The following is a 23,898-nucleotide window of genomic DNA, read 5'->3' as shown; positions in this document are numbered from 1 at the left end:
TTTTCAAGGGAGTTAAGTGTCTACAATTTTGACATCTAATAAGACTGTGAATGCTCAGCACTTTTGAAAACCAGTCCCTTAAAAGCCTTATGCCTTGGCTCCTTCCTCTGTGTGACAAGGAAACAGTTGGCCACCTCAGGACTGTGTTTTGAAGTCTGTGCCAGGTATCTTTGCTTACAAAACACTGTTTTAAGGTTCCTTGCAACGAAGCTTTTCTACCTGCTCATCAGGAAGGGACGGACAGGACAAGTGGGCAGAGTATGCAGCAGCTGGGGTTGCACAGTGACCCCGAGGCCATCAGCTTTGGCCATCGGCGGGGACCCCGTTCCATTTGCACGGGCAGCTTAGTTCAGAGGATCAATAAAGTGCCTTTAGTGTTTAAAGCTGACTGTCCAAATAAAATCTCTGTGTAGCATTGTTTGCTGTTTCTGCTGTGGATGGGTGAGAAGGGCAGGATGGGGGCTGGAAAGGCCAGACCTGCAGTAAATTGGTATTTACGCTTCCCGAGGATTTTTAAAGAAATGCACTCCCTGCCTTGGTTCTGACTGCAGATACAGCGCGAGACATGTGGATCAGGGCTGTCTTGTTCTACCTGCTCCTGGTGCCGCTGTGCTGCTCCCACCTAGTGCACTGGACGTACCAAGGTAACGAACAACGCGGCTGTTCTGGGGTTCCTACTCCTTCCTAAAGTCACTCCCAGCCTTTTTTGTGCTGCAGAAGCAACGCTCAGCTTGACTCTCTTTCCGTTCGTGCAAGAGCTCCACAGAGCAGCTAATTTATTCCGCTTTATTGATGCCTGTGTGTCTTGAAAGCGATTCTCTTCAATGTCACCCCTTTTTTGCTCCTTTGTGTGGTTAGGACGCATTGTCAGAGTTGGCAGACCAATGAGCTTCAAACAATGGGGGAATCTTTACAATGTGTTAGAATAAAAGCTGCCCTTTGGATGATCCTGGAAGGAAAAGCTTTAAATACTGCCTGCTTGTTATTTTATTGTCGTATCCCATGCAGTACAGCTCACTAAGAAGTGCTTATTTATGTATTTATGTATTTTGTGAAATTGTATCTTGATTTTCATTTGTTTCAGGGGGTTGTTTGCAGAGCTCATTGAAGGAAATGGTAGTCCTTTTATGATCTTCAGTGGGCTGGGAATCAAGCTAAAACAAAGGATATTGTTGAATAGATGCAATATTGCAATTAGGACACTAAGCTGTTTGCAGAAATTCTCTCTGGATTTTCATTTGGACAGGCTGTCTGCATCTCCTAAGCCTCCCATATATAATCCATGTCAGCAAACAAACACCTGCAAACTGACATCGCTTAAATGAAATAAAAATAAAAGAATTAGCAAATAATAACAAATCCTCAGGTGTGGCTGTAATTATAATAATTTTAAAATTGGGAAGATGATGAGGTAGCTATGAAACGTTTTATTTTTGCAACAATCACCTCTCCTTCCAAACCATCTCTGCAGGATTTGAAGTCAGTGAGTTCAACAATCACACGAAAATTATTCCTTAGCTCTAGCTCTGTTTGTCTCAGACAGACCTGAGTGACATTGATCAATATATTGCAGTTCTGGGATGAAGAAGAAAAGGTTTCCTTACTGATCGTCAGTCACAGCCATGACAGAGATGGCATCAAAATGTCTACTTACCCTTAAAGTCCTAAATATAGCACTGTGGAGAGGGCAAAGAGTCTTGTAGCATTCAAGCATTTGTTAAGCGTTTCAGCAGCACCCAGACCTCTGCAGGAAAGATTCAAATTAGGGCTAAGAGGCTTAAAGCCACTGGAAAAAGGACGGCACCCAGCACGCCAGGTCTCCCACGCATCTGCTTCCTCCATAGGTGACCACAGGAGGTTTTTTCACACTATATACTTGCAGAGATGATGAGCACGTGCAGGTGGAACTAGGGCCCTTAGTTCTTAGTCCCATGTCAAAGGTTGGTGTCTGAGCTAGTGACACTGAGCAGAAAAAGGAGCTGGTATTAACCCTTAGCATGACCTCTAGGGGCTATTGGGCCTGGGGGCTGAAGGGGCAGCAAGAGCTCAGAGCAATCAACTGAGTCCTGAAATTGGGATGCCCGGGTCCTATTCCACACCAGGATCTGTCTCACAAAAGCAATGAATCACTTTCTCATTATTTGTTGTGTGCAAAAAGGAGGTGCCAAGAAGAGGCAAAGCACTGCGCTCAGGAGAGGGGTGGGTTTTGTTAATAAAAACACCCTCAGGACAGCAAAGCCAACCCAGACCACTCCTATCCCAGAAAACATACAAAAGGTTCCATTTATTCAAACCATTTCACTCCTATTCTTCTTTTGTTAACTCTCTCCCTAGTTAAAAATAGCAAATTTGCTGCCAGTTCCTGATCCTAAAGAGACTTCCCACCTATTGCCCTGGTCCTATTCACTCACACATTGGCTGACAACCTGGTTCCACACCTTTGGCAGCAGAGACCCATTTAAATCCCCGTTTCTATATAAACACTGCTTCTCCTTTGGTGGAGGTTCGGTCCCCAGCAATCAGTAAGCTATTACTGCAATGCAGGTTTCCTATTTTGCAGCACAATGGTCCTGCAGCCAGAATAATGTATATTTTCACTCTGGGCAAGGCAGAACAACCTTTTATTTCTGCAGTTCCTGGTGTTATAACAACCAGATTGACATGCCCTGCTGGCAAATGAGGAGAGTTTTCTGACTCCTGAGCTACCACGGTTCTCTGCATGTCCTAATAACCTGGTTTGCTTCTCCTCCACACAGAAGGAGAGCTGGATGAAGAGCACTGGGGAAAGCACTTTGCAGACTGTGCTGGCAAGCGCCAATCTCCAATTGACATCCAGAGGAAAAAAGCGAGGTACAACCCCCAGTTGCTGCAGCTGGAGCTGAATGGTTACGATGGGCCTTTGCAGGGGGATTTCACAATGACCAACAACGGTCACTCTGGTAAGGCTGGGGGGATCCTTCTCGTTACCTACCTAAAAAGAGGAGCTGGTCAAGAAGTCGGTGCTGACAAAAGAGCAGCCTGAAACAGAAATCAGGGCATAGAGCTCAAGGAGTTTGGTCCTGCAGCAGCTCTAGCTGCCAGTCACCTTACTTGGCTTTGCCATCTCACTTCATTCTGCACTCTTATTTTTGCTGTTTTCCCCAATCACACAGGAAAAGTCCTCCAGAGACACATATATAAGCCAGAGAAATAAAAAGAAGTTAATGTTTCTGCAAGATATTTGCTGTCAGACATGAAAAAGGGATAAAAGGCAGCTTGAAGAATATAGATTGACCCTTTCTTTCTGTGTGCTACAAGACTGCAGGGCTATAGTAACGGGTAGTATTCGGGGCACAGTGACTCCTCTCTGCCCTCAGAAAATGCATCTTTTGCCCCCGTGCAATGAAGTGATCGGAATGGAGAACCACAGTCCAGTAGCAAGTTTGCATCCGAGGTTCAGTTAGATGTAGGGCACACGAGGTACAATACAGAGGAGAATCCCTCCCTTGCACGCAGAGGATTGGCATTTCAGGTCTCGGGAAGGGAAGCTGAAGCACAGCACGGGTTAAAAGCCTGTAGGTTGGCCACACCGTCTAAGAGGTCATGGATTCCCCGCTGCAGTCTGTAATTCATTGTCTAAATAATTCATCAGCTGGTACTGTTGGGATAACGCTTTTGGACTACAGATGAGCAATGAGAGAATTTGCTAATAGCTGCAGCAGGGAGGGAAAGAGTATTTTTGGGAAGGTGTTTGGAACGTAAAGCCAGTAGCTCTTTAATCCTGTACGACAGTCTTTTCTTACTCTTTGTAACAGAGAGAGAGAGAGAGAGAGACAGACAGAAATACAGTGTGAGAGCAAGGAAATGAAGTGATGAGACATATCGCCTTCAGAGAAAGACTGTTGTGATTGTGTTTCTAAAAAATCGTAACTCCTGTTTGTCGCCCACACAAGCTCAACGGTGTTAGAAGCGCTCATGTCAGCATTGCTTCCCTGACTGCCTACAGATTAATTCCTGCAGGTTTAGCTCTCAGATCTGACTGCACATGTATATTTTCTGATTCTTTTGTTAACAGCAAAACGACAACTTTCTGATGCACGGCCTTTTAGTAAAGCATAAAGGCAAATAACTGTCCTTATTCACCGCTCCTGTGAAGGCAGGCTACGTTTTCCTGCTGGCTTCAGTGAGAAGAGACAGGGTAGCAATATCTCTCAAGGAAAATATTCCACTGGGCCACATCAGAAAACACTCAGCAGATCTGAAAGGGACCAGAGAGAGATTTATCAGCAGGACTCTCCTTACAGGCTCCTGGGAGCTGAAGACCAAGTGTTTCACCTAAGAAACCAGCTACACTTTCTCTCTAGTTGTATAATTGCCAGGCCACATGCCACCTGATAATGCCTATTTGCAGTAGTGCAGAGTTATCACACAGATAACCATAGGTTAATGAAGTCTTTTGTATTTGGCATTTGGACTACTTTTTTTTTTAAAAAAAAAAAAAAATAAAAACAAACCAGGTTTGGTCCTCTAAGCAGGTAGCAATGACACACACAGCTCTGGGAGATTAAAATGTCATCTGTGCAGGATGTGTACAACTTCCTCCAGTAGCAGATTTGTCTTAGAACTGGGACCTCAAGTGTGGCTTTCATTAACTCAACTGCCTCGGAGGCCAGAGTCAGGAAAATAGGCTGGCTGCGTGTGCTGTAATCCATAAGGCAGTAATGGACAAGAGTCCGAATTACAGAGCAGAAATGCTAGAGAAAGGCTCTCAGATTCAAACTGCATAGTCCCAGCTGATTTTCCCCTGCCTGGCAAAACTAGAGCTAAGGAGTAAGGCAGTTCCAGCTCAGAGCAGTCATACCTTACACACACACACACGTTACACAGATGAAAAGTAGAAGCAAACTGGGCTGTTACCTACCTTCATGCTTTCAGCAAAGTATTTGCCTAAAACATCTTACAGACCTAAGCTTCCCATAAACTAGTAACACAATTCTCTGGCTGTGTTTGGCAGAAAGTAGACACTATAGTGAGGGCCTTGAGGTAAATAACTGTAATTGTAGAACACAGGCAGCAGGGATCTTAAGTAAAAAGGTAGATTCCCCCCCCCCCCCCCCCCCATAGATTCTTTGGGATATTACAAAGAAACATGTTTTCATCTTGTCTGTTTGTAAACAGTTTACAAACAGAAGAAACTTCTCACAAACCCAAACTACGACTATCAAATCATACACTGTTCTATGTTTTGCAAGGATAGTTGCTATTTTCTATAGCACGCTCTGGGCTTTCATTAGGATGAGCCCATTCTCCACTTTCAATCCTAGGTTTGGCATATTTATTAACATAATATATTATTTGTGGCAGTACATTAGCAGGAAGACAAATGTTCTGTAGTCTTTCTGTGAATACTCCTCAGCAAGGAGAGGCAAAGAGATTTATCTCTACAAATCCTTCGAGCATTAACACAGCCTTTTCAAACTTACAGGGCTCTGGCCCCTTATGTCTGTTCCTGGAAGATGCAGAGTCCAGAATATTGGAAATTATGATGACAAGTTAGATAAGGCCACTCACTTTGTTGATTTCTATCTCCCTTTTCTTCCTTGGAAATAAAGTAGTTAGCAAATCTGTGCGGAGCCTTGCAAGATGTGCCGTACCGTGCGCGAGAGCAGCATTAAAGCACTTTTATTACTGCCTGAGGAAAAACCCAGAGCTGCTCAGACGGAAAAGAAGTCTGCAGACACAGCTAGTGCCCAGGCATCTTTGTGCCTGGTTTGGTCTTTGTGGTGCACAAGCCTGAGGTCAGGAAGGATTTTAAGCACACCTAGCTTTGAGCTTCAGTGGTTTTCCTTGCATACCAGCGTTCGCTTTCTGAACATGACTGTGCCAGCTTAGTTCAGAGAGGCTGGTATGGGCAGAAAGCACTAGGTGCTGTAAGCCTAGCTACAAGAATGGGCATGATCACACCCGTTGCTGTCTCCTATTCTGTTTTCCAGTTCAGATTGATTTGCCACCCACCATGCACATCTCCAGAGGGCTCCCAGGCCTCTACACAGCTGTACAGATGCATCTGCACTGGGGTGGCCTGGACCTGGAGACCAGCGGCTCTGAACACACCATAGATGGGATGAGATACTTTGCAGAGGTACTTGTGAATGAAGAGGGCTGGAGGGAGGGGGTGTTGCAAGTCTGGCAATTGGGAAAGGGGAAGCCTCAGCCCACAAAGCCTGCTGGAAGCAAGGCAGAGGCAAGCGGGAGAAACAGGGCTCCCCTAAGTGCAGCTGGTTGGTGCAATGCAAGGGCTAAGCCTGATGGTGCTGGCACAGAAGACTAAGAAAAGCTGTTGCAATAGCACTAATACCTTCCAAAGATGGAGTTTTTCCTCCACATTTATCACAAACCTATTAAATTAAAGGTCTGTGCTGTGCTGTGAGGCACAGGCAGCAGGAGGTGGGATGGTGACTCTCTCTTCAGTCTGTATTTGATCCTTTAAAGCACTGGGGAAGCCATTTATCACCTCTCCCTAAATGATCTTGTCTCTCTCCTGGCAGCTGCACATTGTCCATTACAACTCAGCTGACTACTCAAGCTTTGAAGAAGCCAAAGACAAACCCAATGGATTGGCTGTGCTTGCCTTCCTGTACACGGTAGGTTTGATGCAGAGGCGGCTGAGTAAGGCCACTCTCCGATCGCTCTTTATACTATAATCGCAGTCTTGAGCAGGTCCAGACACAAGCAGCCCGTGCTAGGTTTGCACATCTGTCCCAAGAGATGACATCTGCCACCAGGTTGAGGAAGCTGTGCTGTAGCAGGGCAGTTCTTCCCTTACACCCTCTGGGGCTCACACAATACCCACCAATACAACCTGGGAGCCCCAAAGAAATTTGCCCCATAAGAAGTACAGATGGATTCTCAGCTGCAGCAGCTGGGTTTTCCCTGCTGTAGCTCAAGATTTTGCTCTGTTTTGCAAATGGGAACACTTGGTTTTGTGTGGGTTTAGAAATGGTGAAAAAGGATCCTTACAGTTCACTATTCTACCCCACATCTATGTATACACACCTTATCATGCCTAGGATTGTCCAGCCTATCAAGAGGTCTGCAATAGTATTTGTTCTCTTTGTCTCGCAATTCTTCAACCAGTCCCCCAAGCTGATTAGTCCTATAGAAGGACAGGCAGGTCACTAACATTTTGCTCAAGTTTCTGTGCTGTGTTTAGGATGGGCACTTCGAGAATACCTACTACAGTGAATTCATTTCCAAACTGGCAAAAATCAGGTTTGCAGGTAAGAACTGGGGCTGCCTTTCGCCACCCTTGATATTCTTGAAGGCTGTATGTATGTGCTGGGTCTGGGGACAGACATTTTGCTGCTGCTTTGCTTGCAGTTATGTGGCCAAGCATCCTCAGCCGTGCACAACTTCACACCATCCCTGTCCACGCATCTCAAACAGTGGCCTACACAGCAGGGTGGGGTAGAAGATGCTCAAGGCAGCAATAAACTTACTTCTGGTAGCTCTATGCAATGCACTGCAGCACCATCAACTAACAGCACCATCAAATAACAGCTTCTACAATCCTGCAGTCTGTACACCCAGACAGCCAGTGCTCTGCTGCACTAACACACGCCGCTTCCCAGGAGGACTAGGAGCTACTGGCAGAGCACTGGGGTGCAGTTGCCCACCACATCCAGGGCCCCAGGTATCTCCGAACGACAAACTGTAGATCCACAGAAAGGACCATTCATTTCCCTCCATCTTCAGCCAGTTCTGCCACAGGTCTCATATACCAGTGCTCTGGGCAAAGTGATTTGCCAACCCCAACTCTACCACCACTCTCACCTCTCTTGGTTCCCCATTAATTGTTAATATTGCTTCTCTGTTTACTTTTGAGGGCAATCAACAAAGCTCATTTCTCTGGATGTCCAAGCCATGCTGCCAGAAAACCTCTCGCACTTCTACAGGTACCAGGGCTCACTAACCACCCCACCTTGCTCCGAGAGTGTGATCTGGACCATCTTTCATTCTCCAGTTGTCCTGTCACACATACAGGTAAGTGATAACTGTTTACCAGACAGACAAGCTTCTCTTTTCTCCATGTTTCACCTTTCCACACGTTTCCTTTTCTGTCCTCCAATGATTTTGGGAACGGCCTGACAGGAGCTCATAGGGCATTTCTCACACAGGGCTTTTGGGATAGACTCCAAAGCAACTGGAATTACAGGTGGCTCTAACAGACACTGTGGTGCTACATCGCAGCAAGGGTCAGTTCCTGTATAGCAGCAGTTTACCTGAGCTATGCTGAGCAGTAAAGCAGCTCTCTGCTCAGTTAAGCTCCCCCATACTGAATCACTATAAAAAGGATGAAACCAGTCAATCAATAAGGTGAAAAACTACTCCGAGTCCAAAACACACACCCCCCCTCCAAGAGCCATTCATAACATTAAAATAATTACAGAATAATTGGCATATTTTTAGAGGAGTATTTCAGGGTTTTTTTCTTGTCCACACTTAGATTGTGCAGCTAGACTGGATCCTTTCAGGAGTGGCCTGCTGTGAGCTTTGGCTGTGTGACAGGAGACAGTTTGTCCAGCTCCTGCAGAAGCATTACAGAGGACCTTGTTGAGTGCACAGGAGCACTGGGCAGTAACCCCACTCGTCCCAGCAGCTGAATACCTCCACATGGCAGGATCCCCTTCTCTTCTCTCTGTCTGCCTTGTCAGGACAGAGGCTTTAGCAGCGGGGGAAAAAAAATAGTAACACAAGTAGAATAAGCTTACTGTTGAGTCTTGCAGGGTGGTTCATCTTCCTTAATGAAAACGACGATTTAGAAACATTTTCTTCTAGGAGAAGAATAAGATTAAGTGGTGACTACTGTAGTGGAGGATCACAGCGTGTTCTCATTTGAAAAAGAAATGCTCTTTTTGGCAGGGGAAGGCTAGTAGGCACTTGTAAGAGCAGTATGCTACAGAATAGCAGCAAAATCTCCATCCATGCATACCATCAGGCAGGTGTGAAAAGCTTCCTTCAGGCAAAATACCTTTATCATGAATTAGCTGAAAAGAGCCCTCATGCTGAGCATTAGCAAGGGAAAGGAACAGAACAAGAGACCCTGTGGGTTCCTCTATAGCAAATCTGCTAGGTTTCATCCTGAGCTGCAGGATCACTGCACTTCTGGGCAAAACTGTTGTTCCCGTTGCCCTCCACAATAAGCCTGCATTGCTCACAGATCAGCCTCCTGGAGAACACCTTGCTGGACTGGCAGAACAAGACGCTGCGCAACGACTACCGGCACGCTCAGCCCCTCAACGGGCGGGTGGTGGAGTCGTCCTTCAGAGCCCAGCTCACCCAAGGTAAAGGGAGACACCAGGCAGGACTCAGGCATGGGCAAGAGACCTACGTGGAAGGAGTTGAGTTGCAAATCACTTAAGCTGGGCATGCTGGAGATCCCCTTTCCCAGGAGTAGCAGTGGAGGTGGCCCATGTGCCTCTCTGCCCCCCTGCCAACACACCTTGCTTCCAGAGGTGGCTGTAGGTTGTGTGCCAGCCCTTTGTCTTGACTGCAGTGGTGTCACACGTGTCCCAAGATAAGTGGTGCTACATGCCACTACAAGGTTCTGGTGTATCTGTGTCCATATGGGTGAGGGACACCAACCACTGTAGAAACAGCTCTGGTGTGGCTGATTAGCCAGGCACCATATGGAGGCAAGATGCTGCATTTTAAAACAAAGGCTTATCCCCAAACCTTCTACAAACTAGAAAGCAGAAAACCTACCCTGTGCAGGTCCTGGCTTTCTGTAAATTCAGCTGTCTGGTTGCTCTAGAACAATGCCAGCCAGAAGAATTCAGCCTCAGACTGGAGCAAATCCAGATGCAGCTCCAAGACATGAAGAGAGAGTTCCTGAATGGAGCGAGCCACATAGGTAAGAAACACACATCTCATTCCTGAGTCCAGCTTACCTTGCAAGGATGAAGAGACGATGCCCTGTGGTCCTTGATGACCTAAATCACTACCAGGTTTGGTACCGATCTGTGCAGGTAGAATTTTGTCCTGTATCTAAGCCCACTGGTGGAAATTCTTCACCTACAGCATCATTAAGGCTAACCCTAATCTAGCTACTCTCACAGCAACTGCAGCTTTCTCCTGCAACATGTAAGCACACTTTTGCAAACAGGGATTTAAGCTCACAGTTCCCCTAGAATAAATAATAATCATCATCATCATCTCTATTTTACACAAGATGCGAAAACAGGAAGTGGGGGGGAAGTGATTTTCCCAAACACTTGGGAAAATGGGTGAGGGAGTTAAGCTTTTCATCATTTCAAGCCCCTTCCCTGTTTGTATGACATGTGCCACTAACTGTGGCTCAACAGCTAAGACGGTCACAGCCCTGCCAGTTCCATGCGTGTATTCTTCAGGGTTTGGGCTGATTTATAAGCACTGCAGGAAATGTAACAGCTGGCTTTTTGGTTATTTCAGGTATTAAATCCAGCACTTTTCCAGCTTTCTACTTCCCTGTGGAAAACATTGAGAGTTTTGTGAATGTTCATCCCCTGCATGATATGTCTCTCCAAGCCTTCACCTTATGTTTCTGGACAAAAGCCCAGCCTGCTGGCAGTCAGACTGTTCTTTCCTACTCCACGCAGGAGAGGGATAATGAGCTAGTGATGACCGTGGGCACAGATGTGGGATTGTGGATAGGAGGCCATTTCATCAGCTTCCCCCTGTACTACAAGGCACAAGACTGGCTGCACTACTGCATGGCATGGGCCTCCCAGTCTGGAATGGCAAGTTTATGGCTCAATGGAGCAGCTGGTAAAGCAAAGAGTATCCAGAAGGGGTACGTGAGCCAGGCTGGAGGGACACTTGTCCTTGGGAAAGCTAGAGACACTCTTCTTGGGACGTTCTCCAATGGTTTTGCAGGGTGGATGACTCATGTGAACCTGTGGAGCCAAGTTCTCAGTCCTGCAGATGTTCGGGCACTTGCACTGTGCAAACCAGGGCAACTGAAGGGAGATATCATAGCATGGGGAGAAACCTCCATGACCCTCTTGGGGGGAGTGGTTCTGGAGTCTGACACCAGCTGTCAGTGATCTCAACTTTGGTTTTTTAAGGCAGGAAGAATCCAAACTGTTTTCTGGGGAAAAACTTTACATTATTTGCTTGTTTCTCCTTCTGCTTTGCATCGGCTCACTATGCACCTGCTAGTGTTGTAGGTTGTTTTTCCAAGAGAGCAGAGCCTCCATCAGTGGGAAAGAGGCAAAGAATGGAGCAGAACTTGGCACAGTCCAACACCTTGCATTGTCACATCCCTCCCAGGAGTCTGGATTAGATCCCCATACATAGATCTTCCTACATGCCAAAAAGCTGCTCTCTTTGGTCAAAGGAGCCACTTTCTCAAATAAAATGTCTCACATCCGTCACCCAGTCTCAGTTTCTCACCATCATCCCTGCATGTGTCCTTCCTTCCCATTTCTCACCAGCAGATCACCACCCCTTCCCCCCTTCCCTGCAGACATATCACATAAGAAAGGGCATGGAAAGTCCTTGCAGGACAGAGCGCAGCTCCCATGCAATCATTGTGCTTTGATCAGTGCCATGCCTTCTTTTCTGCAAATGGATGGAGAGACAGGGCATGGAAACAGCTTCTTTTTCAACATGTATACATCACAAGGTTGAGGGCAGGTACAAAACTAATTTTCTAAGGTTCAAGTAAATCATGTGAAGAACTATCTCCATCAACACCACACACCAGGCTGTTCGACAATTCTGCTTTTTTTCAAAACAGAGGACAGCAGCCCTGCATAACAATTAATTAAATTGCATTTCCCCGTGTTAAATTATGCCATAAGTAACCCTGAAACCCCTTAAACTAATAAATACTTTAAGAAATTCTTCATTTTTATCAGTGTGTACTCCTCTAAGAGTCAGCACTGGTCCTTAGACTCAGAGCTTTTCCAAACCAAGTCAGCCTTCAGGTGGAATGGTGCCCTCAGGGGATACAAGCAGAAACAAGTAGAATGACCAAGCTCTAAACCATTTGAAGACTCTTCCAAGCGATTTCAAGTACTTGAGAGCTGAGTTATTTCAAAAACTAAATTTAAGCAACTCAATGTGAAAAGCTAAAGACAAGTTTGGACATGTTTGCAAACACAGGCTCTGACCTGTGGCCCACTGCACAGGAATCAACCTGAATTTGACTCCTGCAATGCAGCAGGGAGGTTCTTACCCTCAATTCACATAATTACCCAGTTTATGAATGTTAATTAATCTTTTAAAGTTTGGGGACGTTGTAAACAGAAGTGTCTAATTTGACATGAAAAAGATTCATTTGAGGTTTCATGTTTTTCAAAGGCACAGGCTTTCTTTGTTTGGATTTGAACAAAATCCACATTCAATCAAGAACCATCAGAAGTTTCAGTTCAATACCATCTATCTCTGGGGGATAAATGAGCTTCAACTGGCTCACGCATACAAAGCAGGGATATGGGGGCTATTACAGAATTAAGAGAGGGCCTGGTGCTCTTTGGAACTGAAGTGTAAACACTAGGAAGTGAAATGAGCTAAATAGCTCAAAGACTAGAGTGCCACTGGAACCAATGGGTATAAATCGGTTGTGAATAAGCATCAGCCAGATGGATGATTCCTAACCTCAAGGATAAGGCTTTGGAATGACTCATCAGAACAGCTGAGGACTAGGTTTGATTTGAAGGAGAGAGTTGGGTAAACAGGATGGAGGTGAAATTAGTGATATGTATCTCCAGTTTAGCAATCCTTTGAAGCACCAAAGGAAGAACAAGAGTTGATAGGATCAACACTGTTATCAGCCCATCTATCAAAGCACCTCAGAACAACTGATGCTCTCTCCACCCCAGAGAACCAAAGGCCTGGCATCATCCATGCTGGACCCTCAAATACATGAACGACAGTTCCTCAGAGGAATATAGTTCACTCCTTGCACACCACTGACCAAAACCCAGCCCAAGTGCTGGCTTGTGTCACCTGAAATGTGTCAGTCAGGACATCACGGATATACATCTCCTTATGACACAGGTTACTTGATCACAGGAACTGAGATGGCTGAGGACATTGCCCTTTTCTTGTGACAGATACCATGAATGGGTCATTTGCCTCGGCAGTGGCTGTGCCATGAAGCCTTCCTGCTAATCACTCACAATGAGAACACTCTCAAGACACATGGCTTATTAGGAAACTCCTGCTGTGAGGATTTTGCAGAAGGTCTGAATGAAGATCAGTATCAAATGATGAACCAATGTATTTGTTCTCTAGCTGAACAGATCCTGAGAAATGTCTGGGCCAGGCCAAACACTGGGCCTGGTCACAGCTTACTGCTGGAGATTTCTTTCTTCTCTGCCTGCCCACCTGGGACAGTTTGGAAATCCTTAAGCTCTTCTTTGTCTTCCTGAATCTCCACCTTGTTCCTCTTGGCCATGATCCTATTGATCTCCATGAAGGTTTTGTTCTTCGTCTCAGGAACAACAAAGAAGATGTAAACTATAGTGGCGAGGCAGATGGCACAGAAGATGAGGAAGCTGTAGGGTCCCAGTCCAGCCTATGGCAATGAAAGAAGACAGAGCAGGGATCAGGGGAGTACTCCAGTTGTGTACATTACATGATTTGGACATGCTGAACCCCACAATACCTATGAAAACAGCAGCTGCAGTGATGTGCACATATTTTAACTTGAACAACTAGAAGTTAGGGGTGGTTCTAGATTCTGTCTTCTCATACTATGACCATGGATTTATGGGAAACCACCATGGATTTAGTGGAAAAGGAGGGTGAGGGTCTGTTACAAAACCTAAAATCACCAGCTCCCCTTGCAAAGGCTAAAATCAGCAATTCCAGCAATTTATGGGTCACTACTGCTGTGGATCAGTTTGAACTGGTGACCTAGAGATCAAAAGCTAAAATTGGCTCCCTGAGGCACCACTACCTCATCCCCCCATGGAAGATGGGGAATTTGCAATCTCCTCCGTGCTCCTGAATTCAGGATCAGACATTCACCTGGAAAAATAACTGCTTCCTTTTAAAGCATGTGCAACAGACAGATGTGATTAAAAAGTGCTGATTAACATCAGTTTCTCGCCCTTACCATATAATCCTTCCTGCAGGTACTGGGAACCAGTGTGGGCATTTACAGCTCTCAGAATTAAAGAGGCTCTCTAAGAACACAGAGGTGAAGATACTAATTTTAAGCTGAAGTTTTGCCCTGTCACATGATTGCATCTTACCTCCATGTAGAGGAACACAAGCCCCACGGTGAAGTTGCATAGCCAGTGCACAGACCCACCCACCATGAACGCTGCAGGCCGGGATGACTGCAGGAACATCTCCGTGATCATCACAAAGGGAATTGGACCTGGAAGGTAGTTGCATATTTGGAAATTCCAAATTCTTCCACTCTGAATTTCTAGACTACACTGTTCATTTCAGTGGCAGGCAATGGTTTCTAAACTACTGGTGTTTAGAAACACCCAATAAATCAAATAAGGGATTAAAAAAACCAAAAACAGGGCAACTAAATTACTTTCCTAAGTCACGCACAGCAATCAGCCTCCTCTTGCCTATGGTTGCACCTTAACCACAAACCCATCTCCAGCACAAATTGTAAAATAACATCAATAAACATGAACTGTCTCTCCAGAGAGCACCCTATGAGCAGCAACTAAGCAAGTCTTTGCTTCTTAAAAAAAAAAAGAAAAACAAAGAAACAGCCCAACACATGCAGGTGTTGGAAAAATGACCCATGGAACAAGCCCTAGGGCCCATGCCCTGCACTGCTGCCAGTGGCATGGTTAAGCACATACAGACCATGTTCTCATTAACGGGGTCAGGCCACAGGTCCAGCTAACCTGGTGTTCTCCCTCCCCGCCCCTGGCGTTTGAATCTGCCTGGTGGCCTAAATGGAAAAGGAAAGGTTGTACGTAATTCCATCTGCCAGGGAAACGTCTTCAGGAGTTTCAAAACCACATTGCTGTGCCCAGCGAGGGTCTGGCAGGACTTTCCAGCTAAACAGACAACTCTACCATGCTGAGAAGCTGGGTCGGGACAAAGCCTTTCCAACAGCCACGTCTATCTGCACATCTCCTTTCCGCAAAGCAATCTGCAGGGCCACACGTGCAATTTGAGTTGCTTCTAATTTGACTTGTTGCCTACAGAGGCAAGCAAGCAACACCTCTGCCCCGTTGGTAGGGCTCACTGTCTCAGTTTTGCTCCAGATCTTACCGGGGGAATCTCAGGCACAAGCACAATTGTGCATTCGCTTTTCTCTTGAAAGCCAGACGCTGCCTTGCCTCACGGACACAGCCAGGCAGTTGTTGGAACATAAATAACCCTGGATGACAGTCAGCAAGGTGCATGGCCACGCAGAGAAAGTATTTGATCTCATTGGACTAGCGCCACAAAGCTTTTGATTTGACATTTAATCTTTACCCAACTTGTGGAGGAGACTGGACTAGACCGTGCTTACTTACTGGCTCCAATAGCATGTCCAATGATGTAAACAATGACGCACACTATGCTGAGGTAAGACATCCATGAGACAGTGGTCTGCGAAGAATTTAATCACAGGTTAGATGCAGTTCCTATCTGAACATCACCAACACATTCAAGGCACTATTCATGTTAGGATTTGAAGGTATTCTAAAGCCAGTGTCACCCTCCACTGCCAGATACGTCCATCCTTAGCCACGAAAATCACAGCCTGGGCATGATCCTTGCTTCCAACAAATGGATGCAACAGGTATTACACACATGACGTACTGGAAGTAGTATTCAGACAAGCAGGACAAGTACAGAGACCTTTCGAACTGTCCACTTCCCCCCAGGGTGCAGAAGCCTGTACTGGTATTCGAAACACACCAACGACCTGTTCCCTGGAAAGTCCAGAAATGCCTGGGTGGCATCACCTGAGCCACTCAACTACACACCTGGAGGTTAAGGGCCAAAGTTAACACTGCGCAGGAGACACAGCACAATCCAAAGCCAGCAAGAAGGAGGATTCTCCTCCCCAGGGATTCCACAATGAAAACCTAAAAGAGACAGAAGAGGGTGAGAAACCAGACACCTGGGGCACAGCACTTCTTATCTGACCAAAATTAAGGCAGTCTTTGTCTTTTCAGAAATTCTTTCCACCATCTACTGGTGGATTGTGGGAATGAAGTCACCCAGGAACTGCAAAAAGCTGGGTGTGTCAGTAACACTGTGATAGCAGGCAGGCCATTCTTCAGTGCCCAGTCCCAGTGAGAACTCTGTGGAAGTCCTGCATGGTAACACTGGACAGTAAAAAAGGCACATCAGCCTGGAGGGCAGAGATGGAAAACTTCTGAGGCATATGAGAAATTGTCACGATTAATCACGTTGGTTAACATAGCTGCCTTCAACCAAGGGACACTGCAGGGCACCTATTGTGCAGAGCAGCTCACAGTATGTGTAAATGGCACAATTTAAACAATGATGGACAGGGGAGACTCGAAGAGCCCCAACAGAAACTTACAGCAGGCAAAGTCATGACGACATTGACGGCACCTATTGACACAGTGACATATTGAATATTGTTGCTGTCCACACCTGCTGACTCGAAGATTCTGTCTGCATAGGAAAAGATCTGCAGCAAAACAACAGCTGTGTTTATACGAAGGCAGAAGACAGAAATCCCATTTTGGCTGCTTTTACATCCTGGAACTGGTGCACAGAAGCCCAAAAACTGAATTATTTCATTTCTGAAGACATTGGTGTTTGGATCCAGGCACACACACACCTTACTCTAAAAACATCCAAACTATCCTTCACAGGACAGCTTGACTCTGTATCTAGTACACGTGTGCACTGGATTTGGTACTGGCCAGGGTCAACCCACCAGAACGTGACGCAGAAGCAGTGTCCCTGACGAAGGGGTACTTCTGTGTCCTAGGTTCTAGCTCCTGTGTCAGCACTGCCCCCCATCATGCACTCTGAAGTCCCATCCCTTTATTACTCACCCCACTGACATTTCCCACGTGCCTTCCCACTCACCCCATTAACCCCAGATAGCTGCTGGCCCATCATCATGACAACAATAGAGATGAGCTGCCATCGCAAGCCTCTGAAGGTGCACAAGCTGAGAACAGAGAAATGTCCTTCTTCCTTTTCTGTTCGGTCTTCTTGGCGCATTTCTTCTATCTCATCGTCCACGTCGTCCCAGCCTCTCAGCTTCTGCAGAGCTAGTCGGGAGAGAAAGGTGAGTTATGGACCCCAGAGAGCAGGTCTACACTGAGCTCTCCCACTTCAAATCAAGACAGAACAATATCTAAGCCATGGGCAGCAGGGATTCACATGCAGGCTAAGAAGCAATGTTGCAGGAATTCCATCCACCAGCAACGTGCCGATGAAGAATTTCACACTCGCTTGCTTCACTGTTGATTGCTGTCAGACATGTCCTACAGTCAGATCTATCCCATTCCACCTCCCTTTTCATTAAAGGATGATGCTGTACCTTGTCGTGCTTGCTCTTCATCGCCCTTTTGTATCAGCAGGTATCTGGGACTCTCAGGGACAAAGGGCAATATAAGGAGCTGAATTAGTGATGGGATCCCAGTGAGTCCCAGCAACACAGGCCAGCCTGCAATGAGTGAGACAAGATGACAGCTGTGAGAAATCTTGCCCCAGTGGAGCCTACAGGAAAGTCCCAAGCCAGGTCTTTACCTTTGGCGTTCCCAAGGATGCTGTTGAGACCAAGGATCTGAGCTACAAGGATCCCAAGCGTGATGAAGAGCTGCGGTACTACTCCAATAGCACCTCTCAGATTTTTGGGGGACGTTTCTCCAAGGAACATGGGAACCACATTGGAAGCCAGACCTAGTAGTTAGAGAACAATGTTAGACACACAGCTGCCTGATGTCAGCACACTCACCATTTTCAGCAAGATGTCTTTCCCCGCTGTGAGGCCAAAGTGATCCCTGCTGGACCAGAGGACATATGGAAACCTCACGCTCAAACGCTTCTCCTCCACTTGAAGATCTAATGTCATCTTCCGGCCACTGAATAAGCTGTGTACGTTTCCCTTACTGTTCAGGGGAATATGGGACAAAAACATGTGGCATCAGTTTGCTCAGTAGGTAGAGAGGTACAAAATTCATCACTGCATCTGGTGCCCTCAGAAAGGCCCAGGAATCCAGCTTTCTCCAGGACCCATCAGAGGAATAAGTTTGTCCCACTGCTCTTTGGAAGCAATGCTGTCCCTTCGCCAAGGCTGTCAATATTACACTCGTATATCTTAAACAGATAGAAATTGTCTTAGACAGAACTCACCACTGTGGCTAAGCTGCAGAGGCATTCCCATGCTGGAGATAATTCAAGGAAGCGGAATTGTTTCATCCATTTCAAATTAAATGTAGCAGGGAACCAAGTACAAATGCATGATGGCCTTGGGAGTGCAACCTGCTCACCTTCTGGTGCTTTGAGGGTCTAGCTTATTAACTGCTCAGCAGCAAAGCATTTCAGGAGTCCAAGACGGCTAGTAGTTGCCTGTCTTGCCTACAGAGCTAGCAGATTTTTGGGGGGCTCCCAGCGTTCATCTTCCTAGAAGTAGTTTTCTCCCAGCAGGGTCTGCCAAGTACTCTAACACAATACATGCAAAGAAAAAGCGTGTGCTACTTCAGGTTTGGAAACAAACTGAAAGTGTAAGGGAGGAGTTTCAACTTCCTCTAAACGAAGAAAAGAAATCAGTATCCCAATGAGCTGATGTGAGGGTGGAGAGGTGTGACTTCTTGCTGGCTTTTAAAAAATCCACTACTCCTTTATTTGCTCGGTAACATTTTACAAAGAGCTTTGCTGGTTTGAGATCTCTCACAGGTAGCACGCTGGAGTAGGTATTTCTACTCGAATAGGACACGAAGGACACAGGTTATTTTGAGGAATATTGCGTGGTTACCCACAGTGACCCCACATTGCTGCCAGCTCCCATGCTTACGCTGTAAATCTTGGCATGCAAAGCCCAAACTCCTGGAGTCAAATGACCACATGAGACTCTTATCTTACATTTCTAAAGTTCCTAGCCTGCTAGCCCAGGGGCTTGGAGTTACAAAAGTGATCCAGCTGTTACCTGAAAGCCAAAAGGCATGGAAAAAAATATTAAAGCAAACAAGAAACATTAGAAAACTAAACCCACAAGGTGTAGTGTATTAAGTTTGTGCTGTAACCAGCCGTTTGATTGCCCAGATGAAAACATGCTAGCAGTGCCTCCTGGACTACTGCATGCAACAGGGGCTGCCTAACTGTGCAGACCTGTGCTGACCCAGCCCTGCCACAGAGGAGCCTGTGTACAACAGGGCTGTGAACACTGCTACCAGCACCAGAGCCACCCTCCTGTGAGGAAGGGTGATGCTTGGGTCCTACCAGAGCCTGAAGCAGGCTGGCTTGGCTCAGCACCTTCCCTCCCCAGACGCTGTGTCCACAGTATGAGAGAGGTCAAGCTGTGAAAGGCAAGTCAGGACATCCAGTCCAGATTCCTTTGGCAGTTATAAATAACTGGAAAGGGCATCACACGTAACAGCTCCCTTAGTATTTATTCAAAGAACCAACACTAAAAGCAGCTGCCAGGCTTACAAAGTCAAAAGTCAAAATAAAACCACTGGACCAGATAAGTTTCCTGCCTTAGCTCACCAACGGCAATTGCTGATGGTACAGATGAAGTTGTTTTCCTATGTCAGCTTCTTGTTTTCCCATTTTATCTTCACAGGATATCCCACCTCACTAATAACCCGTGGAGCATGTCAGTCTTGCTAGCCCAAAGCCAATTAATGGAGCCTAAACGCTGTTAGGAGCCTGACCAGCCTGGCTCTGCACACACTCAGGACAGTACTGCATGGGGTACCCAGCCACTCTGGGCTTCTCTTTGTTCCACATTACTGTAGCTGTGACAGAGCCATTTATAGCAGCAATTCACACCCCCCCTTCTCCCTGGCTTCCCCCTATGTTTGCAGTAAATCCAGCATCTCCGAATCGTTTGCTCTCCCTTTTAAGATTTCTTTTCCCCTGCAGGAAGACCAGTCAGTTCCAGGACTGGATTATTGGATCTAGCATTGCCTCCAATGACTTTGACTTAGAAGGATTATTCTGTTTCTGACTATGTTAAAAAGCAAAAGGAAAAAAAAAAGCACGCCAGACGATCTGTTTCAAGATGTCTGGGAAAACAGATTATCACCATCAGGTTTCCTGGCTGTTGGAGCGCTGCAAAGTGCCTAGCAGATGCTTATTGCAGGGGATAGCTGCACCTACAGGCACACATCTCCTCTGTACATCTCAAATTCCAGTCTCACTGCCATTGCTTACTGGAGATCTTCAGTACTTCTGCAACATGCAGATAACAACTGTTACTCAGGCAAGTACAGCATTGTTATGCAGATGTATGGCTCAAATATGCTACCTGTGAAACCATCTGTTGTAAGGATAAAAAAACCCCTTTACATAGCCAAGAAAATATTCCTCGCTCTCCCTTTACCGTCCAACCTCTCACTTACCAGCATATATTCCCATGATAACACGTGAAAGGATGATTACTTCAAAGGTTTTTGCTAGCTTCGAGGTTCCCATAAGGATTGCAGCAGCAATGGAGAAAAGGTTATTTATCAGCAAAGTGCCCTTTCTGCAAAGGAATAGAGAGACAGATTCAGTTTATTATTTTTTAAGGCCCCAGATAGATTCCCTCTGCGTTAGGCTGTCCAAAACTCAAATCAATCACCATCCCAAAAACTAATCAAAAGGAAAATGGTGATTGTCCAATTTTTTCTTGCAGAGAATGAAGGCTTCAAGAAAGAACCGGTTTCTTAGGAAACCTGAACAGCAGAAGCTGGGCCTGATTGCCAATCCCAGCCCAGGACTTTCATCACAGCTCTCTACCCAGCTTAGTGCCCAGCATACAGCCTGCCCTTGACCCTACTGAAACCATATAAATTCTTCTACGCATGGAGACAACAAATATTTGTAGCTGAGTCCAACAACTACTCACCAGCCCATCTACCTTACGATCAAGGGATGTGTGACAGAGTCATGCTCCTGATGGGCTTGGCAAGCTGGAGTGACCGGTGAGGCAAGTCTTATCTGAACCCAGAAAACTGATAGTAAAGGATCTTAAACACCACTGTCACGTACCGGCCACAATTGTTGACCAGAGGCCACACCATGAGGGACCCAAAGAAGCCACCCAGAGGGTACATAGAGACTGTAAGAGACCAGAGCAGTGTCTGGAAGCCACTGTCCATAGGCACTCCAGTCCTGTTGAAGTAGGTTTGGTTGTAAAAGTCTTGCATGTACTGGAACGGAATACAGAGCATGTGTAGCAGAGTGAGTACAATTTTCATGCTGTAAAAGCTAGTTAACAACAAATGCCATAAAGCTTTAAACAAATGTCTTGATAAAAGAAGAAATGAATGGCTGAGTTAGAAAATGAATGCAAGAGAGGGATGGAGAAGCCTGGAATAGATAACTGTTACTACAAGTTATCCTGCCTTGAAGGGTTTGCCTGTTTTCCAGAAGGGAAGACAATCCTCATGGCCTGTCTCCGCTGTCCAAACAGTAGCATTATAGGCCTTAACTCCACCACTTTCCTTTCCTGGGGAACCACTTCTCACCAGGAACCCGGAGAAGTACAAGCATCTGCCCACAAACACCCATAATCTACTGTCACGGTCCTGCCTCGTTTTGTTTGTAAACCTCCTGCTGGGTCATGGTCCACTCCACAGTCCAACCTACCGGGGCTGGAGAATTGATCACAGACACATTATAGCCGTACTGGAAAGAAGATCCAAACGCAGATATCAGTGTTACCAGCGCAAGCAAAAGTGTCATTTTCTGCAGAGGGAAAGAAAACACACAAACACCACCTTAGAAGCAGGTTTGGTGTTTTAGGCATAAATAGCGTTCAGCAAAAATAAAGACTTGCCTGCTGTGTTTTTCACTTCATGCTACTGTATAAAGAATACCCAGTGGATTGTTTTCATTATAACTCATTTTGTTCTGCTTGATTTGCACACAGTCATTACAGTAATTCATTCTATTCCTTCCTGGTATTGATGGATTATTTGGATGATGAATAATTTTTAAGTGATCATGCTTAAAATACCACCCCCCAGGGAAAAAAAAAATCATATGCAATTATTCTTTTTCCAACATGCAAATTGGTTAGTGAAATAACACAGGATATTGGCACAAGAAAGCTTTAAAAAGAAGAGATTTTGCATGAAGTGGCAAAATCCCTTTCCTGTTCATTTGTTCTGCTTTCACATGCTGGCTTGTTCTGCCTCCCACATTTCAGGATCAAGCTGTTGATGGATCTAATCCCATTGCCACTGAAGCCAATTAGAACTTATTCAAGTAGCTCAGTGAGGGCTTGGTTGTAAGAGCAGCACTTGGAGAAGGGTAAAATTGCCATCCGGAGTAAGATCAAACACCAACTGTGTTCGTGGGTACACAGTCCTCAGGGTTACAACCAACTCGCTTTTCACAACAATCCAGCTGCTATTCAGTCCCCAGGCTGGCCCTGCGGTGTTGCCTGAGCTCGTTTGTCCATTTTGGGGTTTGGTTTGTTATTATTATTTTTTTTAAATAGTTCACTAATATATCTCATTGCTACAGCAATAAAGTAATTTTTAATTCAGACACATATAATTTTCTGTCACCATCATTACCCCCAACGTCTGCAAGGTTTTATGTCCCACCACTCAACTCGAGTCCCACATGAAGGATCTGTCATTCCCCTAATCGAACATTCATCCAGATAGCTGCTGGTACTCCTTACACTCCTCAGCAGCTCTGGTAGCTCATCTCCAGAGATCTGCAGAGTCTAAGGCACTGACAGAGATCAAAATTCAGGTCGATCTCAGAGTAAGGATCAGGAGGAAGCTGAGGCTTCCAGCTACATTTTCTAGGAGCAGACTGATGACATTCTCATATTGGTGATGAAAAGCAGGCTGCCTTGCTCTCATTAAACAAATCCCAGGAGCTCGAAAGAGCCACTGGTGTTAATTATTCACATTCGGCACTTTTAGGAAAGTCTCTGGCATACGCCAGCATTGTATTGTGCAAGATTCCGCAAAAATACTGCTGTGAAAGGCAGCCCCCATCCAGAAGCATCTGCGGCCTAAAACCGCTTAGAAAGTAGGAAAGAAAACCCGCACACAGAAAGGGAAAGTCACACAGAAGCGACATGGCAGATCAGCTGCAAACAGAGTGAAAATCGGGAGACTCAGTGCAGCACCACACTGCAGACAAAGTGGGTTCAAGAACCTACACGACCCTGCTCTCCCTGCGAGATCAGTCATGGATAGGTTAGCCCAAAAGATCTTGGTCTTCTCCCTTCTCTACAAGTGCCTGCAGATCAAATTGCTTGCTCTGCATCTCTGCAGGAGGCTGAGGTTGGAGGTACAGAGTCCAGCACACTTACCGTCCGGCACACTTACCTCCTTTGAACCTTCACTGTAGTCCGAGCTCTCCTGCTTCTCTCCTTTCAACTTCATTTTGGTGTTCGAATCGCAGATGCCGCGTACGGGCTTTTATGGCCAAAACAGACGACGCAGGGGATGGAAACGCCCTACGCAGAAAATCCCCCTCTGACTTCTCAGAAAACATCCAATCAAGCTCTACCACCCAAAGTAAGTTGTTCTTGTCTGATCATTCCCTTACTCTGCGCGACTCCCTCATGTCTTCTCTTTTCCTTGATCAAGTCTGTTGCCGCCAGATCAGGTGTTCTTTTGCCAGAATGTGACTCAAAACAGAGGTGCTGCCTACAGGGGAAACAGGCTCATCTGTCCCCCTAGAAGGGGCAGACTTACCACAAAAGCTGCTCAACGAGCTGGTTTCCCCCAGCTACATGTCCATGGACAAGATGAGTCTCTAGCAACAGAGAGACTCCTGCTGTCTCCTTCATGC

At 46.0% G+C, this 23,898-nt stretch overlaps 2 protein-coding genes across 2 annotated transcripts; one reads left to right on the top strand and one right to left on the bottom strand.

Annotated features, from left to right (window-relative positions):
- The first annotated feature begins 565 nt into the window (after positions 1 to 565).
- CA6 (carbonic anhydrase 6) lies at positions 566 to 11,063 on the top strand. Its single transcript, XM_086476260.1, has 9 exons — positions 566 to 644; positions 2,757 to 2,939; positions 5,973 to 6,121; positions 6,528 to 6,623; positions 7,193 to 7,259; positions 7,865 to 8,022; positions 9,200 to 9,323; positions 9,794 to 9,892; positions 10,450 to 11,063. The coding sequence occupies exons 1-9, from the start codon at positions 566 to 568 to the stop codon at positions 11,061 to 11,063; spliced, it is 1,569 nt and encodes a 522-aa protein (XP_086332386.1).
- A 2,246-nt stretch (positions 11,064 to 13,309) lies between these two features.
- On the bottom strand, positions 13,310 to 23,486 carry LOC104342442 (solute carrier family 2, facilitated glucose transporter member 5). The gene is made up of 12 exons (XM_009946052.2): positions 23,430 to 23,486; positions 21,724 to 21,822; positions 21,124 to 21,284; positions 20,493 to 20,617; positions 17,677 to 17,829; positions 17,468 to 17,593; positions 17,008 to 17,195; positions 16,490 to 16,600; positions 15,924 to 16,025; positions 15,468 to 15,543; positions 14,226 to 14,353; positions 13,310 to 13,543 (listed from the first exon to the last, which is right to left on the bottom strand). The coding sequence occupies exons 1-12, from the start codon at positions 23,484 to 23,486 to the stop codon at positions 13,310 to 13,312; spliced, it is 1,560 nt and encodes a 519-aa protein (XP_009944354.1).
- Between the last annotated feature and the right edge of the window lie 412 nt (positions 23,487 to 23,898).

The sequence above is a fragment of the Leptosomus discolor genome, chromosome 20, assembly GCF_034619465.1.
Source record: "Leptosomus discolor isolate bLepDis1 chromosome 20, bLepDis1.hap2, whole genome shotgun sequence".
NCBI lineage: Eukaryota > Metazoa > Chordata > Aves > Leptosomiformes > Leptosomidae > Leptosomus > Leptosomus discolor.
Note: the sequence above shows the minus strand (reverse complement) of the source record. Positions and strands in the feature narration are given on the sequence as shown.

Bases quoted from the DNA above. Each gene is read 5' to 3' on its own strand.
- CA6 (XM_086476260.1), top strand. From the start codon at position 566: ATGTGGATCAGGGCTGTCTTGTTCTACCTGCTCCTGGTGCCGCTGTGC. The intron at 6,122-6,527 runs GTACTTGTGAAT...CTCTCCTGGCAG, and splicing joins GGATGAGATACTTTGCAGAG to CTGCACATTGTCCATTACAA. The intron at 8,023-9,199 runs GTAAGTGATAAC...CATTGCTCACAG, and splicing joins TTGTCCTGTCACACATACAG to ATCAGCCTCCTGGAGAACAC.
- LOC104342442 (XM_009946052.2), bottom strand. From the start codon at position 23,486: ATGAAGTTGAAAGGAGAGAAGCAGGAGAGCTCGGACTACAGTGAAGGT. The intron at 21,823-23,429 runs GTAAGTGTGCCG...TTCCCTCTGCAG, and splicing joins ACAGTGAAGGTTCAAAGGAG to AAAATGACACTTTTGCTTGC. The intron at 21,285-21,723 runs GTAGGTTGGACT...ATTCCGTTCCAG, and splicing joins TGATCAATTCTCCAGCCCCG to TACATGCAAGACTTTTACAA.